The 7,170-nt window shown below is 38.0% G+C and overlaps 1 protein-coding gene across 3 annotated transcripts; it reads left to right on the top strand.

The window, feature by feature from the left end:
- Positions 1-1,492: 1,492 nt before the first annotated feature.
- LOC122646245 (protein TIFY 6B-like) lies at positions 1,493-5,377 on the top strand. Of its 3 annotated transcripts, none has more exons than XM_043839748.1 (7): positions 1,493-1,637; positions 2,901-3,117; positions 3,210-3,484; positions 3,571-3,655; positions 3,749-4,076; positions 4,183-4,240; positions 4,988-5,377. In XM_043839748.1, the coding sequence occupies exons 1-7, from the start codon at positions 1,561-1,563 to the stop codon at positions 5,133-5,135; spliced, it is 1,188 nt and encodes a 395-aa protein (XP_043695683.1). In that variant the 5' UTR covers positions 1,493-1,560; the 3' UTR covers positions 5,136-5,377. The 3 variants fall into 3 exon arrangements, with proteins under 3 accessions (XP_043695683.1, XP_043695684.1, XP_043695682.1); XM_043839749.1 differs by having other exon boundaries at positions 1,493-1,642; positions 2,933-3,117; XM_043839747.1 differs by having other exon boundaries at positions 1,493-1,642; positions 2,906-3,117.
- Positions 5,378-7,170: the final 1,793 nt, after the last annotated feature.

Genomic DNA, 7,170 nt, shown 5'->3' with positions numbered 1-7,170 from the left:
AGTGGTTGGGTTACGAGTTGGGGTTTTAAGGAACTGGTAGAAACTGAAAACTGAATCCGGCTTACCAATGCACAGACGGAAGTTGAAAATCATATCAATTAGGATAAAAACCAATATCAATCCAATAGTAATCCGATAGAAACCAAGAAAAAAAAGCCAGGATTCGCCCATCAATTTCATTATGTATACATGTAACCCGAAAATCGAATTGAACCAAACACAATAGTAGTCTGATTACAAAAAACATAATCAAACCAAAATAATTTTTTTTTTTTTGGAATTGAGAGCTTTTTTATATATTTTTTTTAGGTGGGGGGGGGGGGGGAGAAGTTGGGAACTAGGGAGGGGCGAAGGTAATAGCTAGGAGATTCGAACTTGAGACCTCTTGGTGAGCATGGGCATGAAGCGCACCACAACTCACTTTACATTAGGTTCTAGTTTGATCGGTTAAAATCAATTTAATTCGACCAAAACGAGACCAAACTAATCGATTGACACCCTTATCCTTGTGCTATCATCAGGGTGTGAAGTGTATTTTATTGGATGGTCCAATATGAATGATAATGCACGATTTTAAAGGTGATCGATATTGATACCTAGCTGATATTGTACCAGTGTAATGGTACGGGCAAAGACTAAAATCGTTCAAAAAAAAATCTAGAAGTAAACTGGTCCCATACGAATGATTTTGAAGATGGTTGATACTAGATTTGATACCATGCACTAAAACCATGACTATCATGAGGCCGGATCTGGTTCTCCTACACCTACAACCATTCACATGGATTCTAGAGGAGTGGATTGATTGGATTCCATTTGGATGGCTTGCAAGGGTACGTGAATGGTTCTTGTACGAGAGAACCCAATCCGTATTCAAGGAATTTCCTTCTACACTGGCAGCTTGGAGAACTTATCTTTTTCTCAATATTAGATGTAAAAATAAAACTAAAAAAAAAAATTAATTTCAATGGAAAAGAGAGTCACCGAAGAATGAATTGTCACAATTTCCGATTAATCGTCGCAGACGGCTCGGCTGACTCACGAGTGACACTCTCTAGAACTCGTCACGGTGCGCACGATCAGTTGCATCCAAGTGGCATCTGCTTACTTATGAAATGTTGGTTGGCATGGACCACGATTGCTTATTTATTTTTTTTTTTCGTAGAACGGACCGCGATTTCAGAATGTGGGTATTTGTTACTGGAGCACGTGGTTTTCCCACCGGAACAACCGGTGTCGGACCGGTTTTTCCGGTAACCAAGATTCTCATTATCCGACGGTTCAGATTTACAGTCCAAAAGTGTTATTAAAGTCATCCTCTCTCTCTTTCTGCCTGTTTACGGGCAGGCAAGCAGGATTTCGGCGGTGGAGAGAGAGAGCTTTGGTTGTTTTTCTAGTTTTCTTCTTTCCTGGAGTAAAAGAGGGTTTGAAAACTTCTGGAGCTTTAAATCAGTTTTGGGGTTTTGTGTTTTGAGGAAGAAAACGTGAAGAAAGCTGCTCAGTGAGATCTTTTTAACAGTTGTTGAAAGTGGTGTTAGTGAAGTTTTTTGAATCAAAGAGATGGAGAGAGACTTCTTGGGTTTGAATGCGAAGGAGTTGCAGGCGGTGAAGGAGGAGAGCAAGGAAGGATCGCAAGATTCTGGTATGCCTTTGATTCGATTCTGAAGTCTGAACATGAATTGTCGTTTTCTTTTCTCTTTCGTCAATTGTTTTTTTTTTTAATGTGAAACATTGAAGCTTCGAGCTTTTGATTGATTTTACGGTTATTCTGAGTAATTTATTTCCCGCGAGAACTCGTTTTCCCTCGGGATCTTTCATGTAATTTTTTTTTAAAAAAAAAAATTTCAAGTTTAGTTCTATGGCTAACTATGAATAATATTGGAGATCGAACCTATATTCGATTTTTAGGAATCTGTATAATTAATTTAACAATTTTAGCTCCTTAAAATTGCATGTTTTGAATGGAAGTTGGGTTCCATGGATGGTGGGGCTATGTGGTTTGGTTGCAGAAGCATGCCGTGTTTAACCTTCTCCCAACTCCCGACTTGGAGCTTATTCTAGGACTTGCTATTTTCTTCGTCAGAATTAGAATTTTCTACTCTTGGATCTGTTTCAGGTCTTTCTTGTTCCTTTTTTTTCCTAAATAAATCTTTTGGGTACTGGTTTCCCGTTTCTGTTCTGTTCCTTGAAAAACACATGTTGATTTGATTAGGGTTGCAGACTTGCAGTACGGGGAATTGGGTCCTCTCAATTTTTTTGCAATTTTGTATTTCTGTATTTCTTTAGTTGGTTAAGGTCTTTTGCTAACATGCACCCTTCCATGTGAGGAAGGAGCTTCGCTGTGCCAGTTCATATAGGTTAATTTGTTTTGGTCTCTGTTGACTCTGTTCTCTTTCTTCTCTACCAAATCCATAGGAAAACTATTTTATTTAAAAAAATGAGAGAAACTTCTCCCAATTCGAAAATTTAGGTGAAAAATAATATTTTCTTCACACGAAAAAAATTGATATTAAGCATACCTTATATGGGTATGTAATAAAATGTTGTTTTTTTCTCTTGTTTGAGGAAGAGAACATGAAGAGGAGCTGTATTTTCTAGTTAGAGCCAACTCTTCCCAACTACTGTAGACGTGGTTCCACATGAGGAATATCGAGATTCGCGTTTTTTTATGTTTATTGTTTATCTCCATTTTGACCCTGTACTGGCATCTCTTATTATGCTATTCCCAAAGATCTTTAACCTGATTTTAGCTCTTGATCTTCAGTTTTAAACTAGTTTCACGGTTAATCAGGTCAAAATTAGAATTGGGTTTGTGTTATTTTCTTTGAAATTCCTTTTCCTGTATGATTTGTTCTAGTCACACATAACTAATTTAGCTCCCTTTGTTCTTGTATTTGACTTTCAGCTTTCATGAGGGGTTCAGGTCCTTCAGGAATGCAGTGGCCTTTCTCAAACAAAGTCTCTGCCCTGCCTCAGTTCATGTCTTTCAAGACTGTGCAGGAAGACAGGGCAAAGAAGATGATATTTGATCGTCTGGCCTCCTCTGCATTTATGCCTACCATAGCTACAGCAGATGCTTTTGATGCTAACCACAAGTCGACTGCAAGCATAGTCCAGGTTCGATCTGAACGTTCCTTGGATTTTCTTTATAAGTTTTGGTATTTCTGTTAGTTTGAACAGATCTGATCTTGCAACCCTGTGGTTTGCAGAAAAACTTCAATTTTGATAGGCAAGTGGGTACTCATAATGCAATGAACACTTATGCCGTTCAACATGTTGATGTCCATCGTCCACAAGAAGTTAGGGCCCTTCCTGTCTCTAACCAGACCATCTCTATTTCTATGAGCAATCCTTTCTTCAAGACCCATGTTGCTACCTCAAGCCAAAGCTTGGCTCCTACTTCTTTGAAGCAACAACCAGTTGGAGGGATTCCTGTTACCACCTCACATGCAATATTTCGGGCTTCTGGTTCTATTGATCCAAAGTAATAACTCATTTCTTATTTGTTAATTTGGTATCTCACGATATCATTCACTGTGAATGCTAAACTGAATCGAAATTTTTTTACAGGAACATCTCAAAGCCCACTGGGCCACAACTGACCATCTTTTATGCTGGTGCTGTAAACGTCTATGAGGATGTCTCTCCTGAGAAGGTATCTTTCTTTAACGGACAAACGCATACACAGAGACAAAAACAGGCCTTTTGGTGGTTAATTGGCTGAAAAAATATTCTCTCCTGTATCTAGGCTCAGGCAATTATGTTTTTGGCTGGAAATGGAGCTTCCATGAGCAATAACCAAAGGGCTCAAGTACCTGCACCAACATCAATGCCAACAGTGTTTGAAGTTGTTCATGGGAACCAGTCTACTTCAACTCCACCTTGCTCAGGCCTTCCAAGCCCTATCTCTGTTACTTCCCATTCCGGTGCCCAATCGGGTAGTGGGTCTAGCAACAATGATGAAGGGATGACAACAAAATCCAAAGGAACTTTGATTGCTCCTAGCAGCAGCCAACCTGAGGCTCCAGTGATTGTCACTCCTATAGCATCTGCTGCTACTACTCTCATGCCAGCAGGTATTTTTAATATCTCTGTCTTGTAAAAAGTTTTATACAAGGAGCATGAGATACTGTATATACTGTCTAATTATCCTAAAAACTGACCAAGTCTTTGGTTCTGCAGCTGTGCCTCAAGCTCGTAAGGCATCCTTGGCTCGATTTTTGGAGAAGCGCAAGGAAAGGTAATTTGTTGAACTCCTTGGCTGTTTTTTGAGAGAATTTTACCATCGAAAATGGATTAGTTCATTGTGTAGTATTGCATTTTTTGTGGAAAGTTATTTTTTACTATGATCTGTAGCTCAATCTCTCTTCAGCTTGCCTCTTAAATGGGTTGGGGGTGGGGGGAATAAAGAACTAATTCTGTGGTTTGGAAACTTACTTGGTAAACAAAGTTTACTAATTGGAAACAGTTTCATGGGTCTCTTGCTTTGGATGATGAGAGGTACCCTTTAATATTAAGGGTTTCTTTTTGTTTCTGTTTAGCGTCATTCAAGTATGATTATACGACTCTGGAACTCGTATTGTTTAACAGAAGCTTAATTCTGACAAGCGAATTTGAACCCAAAAGAATTTACATGGGAGCAAGGATTTGGAGATCAGAAATGGGGGGGAGTAAAATAACTGATACTTCAAAGCGCGGGAGTTGTGAATCATGATTCAGCTCTTATACTCATTTGACTGTTTCTGTGTTTCTGTGTTTCTGTGAGAGGGCTAGAGTGTAATGGTAAATGATGGGTTTTTCTGAGGACATATTTTTCCTTTGTACTCAATCCGGAAAAAAACAAAAAAAGGTTTTTCTTTTTAACTTTCTCCTTTGGTGTTTACTCGGATCAATCTAGTTTTTGAATCTCCACAAGTGGTGGTTTTTTTGATGTAATGATAGTTTACATGTTCCTACAATTAATTCCCTCTTTGTCCATTTAATACAGGATGATGACTGTAGCTCCATACAGCCCAAGCAACAAACCAACAGAAGGCACCACAGCCTCCTTATCCTTCCCAGACAGCAAGGAGCAGTCATGGTGTATGTGCCCAACTAAGATGGAGGCTAATAATGCCAAGTTGCATTCTACATAGAAAAGATGCAAAAACGCTGAGGAGGATTCTCCTCCTCTCTTTTTCCCCCCCTCTTGTTTTTTCTTAAGCCCCTCTATTTCTCTTTGAAGATAATTAATTTAGTTTCAATTCTTTGTCATTTGAATATGATCAGGAGCCTTTTCATCCTACAATACTTCTTTTGGAGAAGTTTGTAACCATTTTAACTTCCTGTCATATTGTAAAAATTGAAGTAACGTACGCATATAACAGCCCATATTCCTCGTATTCTTCTTATATATCCCCTCTTTAAGATTCCTTTTCGAATCATAGCTTAATGGTGAATGAATAATTCCTTTATTGATCGTATTAATGGGTTTTCGGATTTTCACACGATTGTTTATGATATATGGTGTGGAATGTTGGGTGGTTAAGAAGTACAATATAGATAAACGTAGTATAGTTGAGATGAAAGAGTGGGAAAATTAAGGAGGAGAAATAAGACATGATGATATTAGAGCAAAATAGAGAGTAGTTTCAAGAAAAGCATTTGAGGTGGCATAGTTATGTACTTATGTTCAATGGAGGTCTTGGATGTTTTAGTATGAAGGAGTGATTTGATTTAGATTGAAGTAAATAAAACAATTCGAGGGAATATTTCACCGCGGGAGAAGGAAACTTTCTTGTGGCTTGGATTGAGTTTTTCTTTACCCAATCTTGAAGAGAGTATCTTTGTCCAATTTTTACCCATTTATCTTGGGAGTGAAATCTCTCTTTAGTATTCGATGGTTATGTTCACCTAATGTTGATTGCTCTCTCTCACTCGGGTAGGGGTAGGGTGGTCATTTCATCCTTCTTTGTTAGAGGAATTGGGGAATTGGGCCGAGCAAGGAATTGGAGGGGATAAAGATCTGAACTGAGCTTGTAAACCTTTTCAGCTTTCTTCTTGTATTTATACCTAAAAAACTCCAGTGATAAACTGATTTCTTCTTGTTGAAGTTACCTATGTTATACTTGTTTACACTGTCATTCTCAATCTTCTTTTCACACAACACAGATTTCAAAAGCAAAGCACGTGAAGATGGGGAAAGGGAAGGAAGAAGACACCTAAACAAGGGAACCTAAATAGTATTTAGGGTGAACAAAGCTATCTTAGGTCTCCTGCTAAAATAGGACTGGACTGTCCAAGGAAAGTAAGGCCAAAGCTTTCTTTCTCTGAGAGTCTAACATGTGGTGGTGGTTACTCAATTTAGAGACTGATTGACATGGACGACTAAGCCACCAAAAAAAAGGAAAGGATTGTTGGTGGTGGGGCTACTATTCTTTCATCATCTATTACTGTCGTTGCTGAAAACAGTACTGATGGGTGGTGCTTGACCCACAGACATGCATGTCTTGGAATTTGATTGATGGAAATAATCCTTGTATGTTATAGGCTAAGTAAATCTTTCCATAATTAGTTCTATGAATAATAAGAGAAAACTGTTTAAGTGTTGTGATTATTGGCTAAATATAAGTACCCAAAATGTCAAATATGTATTGAGGGAGAATAAAGATCTTATTGGCTTGAGGGGTCCTTGATTTGGACCTCATGGAGAGTTAATGTGCCAATGGAGATGGTTGGGAATAGGTTGTGTTAAAAGCTGGCCCGCACCGGTAGGTCTGATTGGAACCAATTGGTTAAAGTAAAAAATTAGACAACCAGTTAGTAAATTATGTGTTTTGACATTTATAGTGTTTGGTTTTAACTGATAAACATTCAATCGAGATTAATTAACACGGATAGATTAAATATAAACGTGTCCATATCTAGCCTATCAGACATTTAACTAAATGATGATAGTAATGGTACGAAACCGACAAATTGACACCTATATGTGGGAAAATAAATAAATGCACCTGATTAGACAAACTAAATAATAACATTTTCTTTTCTTTAATGCTCATATGAGTAAACTAGGGAAAATATCTACAATGGGGTATTGGGATATATATGTGTATAGGAACCAATAGCTACTATGTGTACCTAATTTCTAACAAAAGAAATCATGTATCACATGTCCAAAAGATCAGACTC

Source organism: Telopea speciosissima, chromosome 11 (assembly GCF_018873765.1).
Source record: "Telopea speciosissima isolate NSW1024214 ecotype Mountain lineage chromosome 11, Tspe_v1, whole genome shotgun sequence".
NCBI classification, from domain to species: domain Eukaryota; kingdom Viridiplantae; phylum Streptophyta; class Magnoliopsida; order Proteales; family Proteaceae; genus Telopea; species Telopea speciosissima.
Note: the sequence above shows the minus strand (reverse complement) of the source record. Positions and strands in the feature narration are given on the sequence as shown.

Bases quoted from the DNA above. Each gene is read 5' to 3' on its own strand.
- LOC122646245 (XM_043839748.1), top strand. From the start codon at position 1,561: ATGGAGAGAGACTTCTTGGGTTTGAATGCGAAGGAGTTGCAGGCGGTG. The intron at 1,638-2,900 runs TTCTGGTATGCC...TTGTATTTGACT, and splicing joins AGCAAGGAAGGATCGCAAGA to TTCAGCTTTCATGAGGGGTT. The intron at 4,077-4,182 runs GTATTTTTAATA...TTGGTTCTGCAG, and splicing joins TACTACTCTCATGCCAGCAG to CTGTGCCTCAAGCTCGTAAG.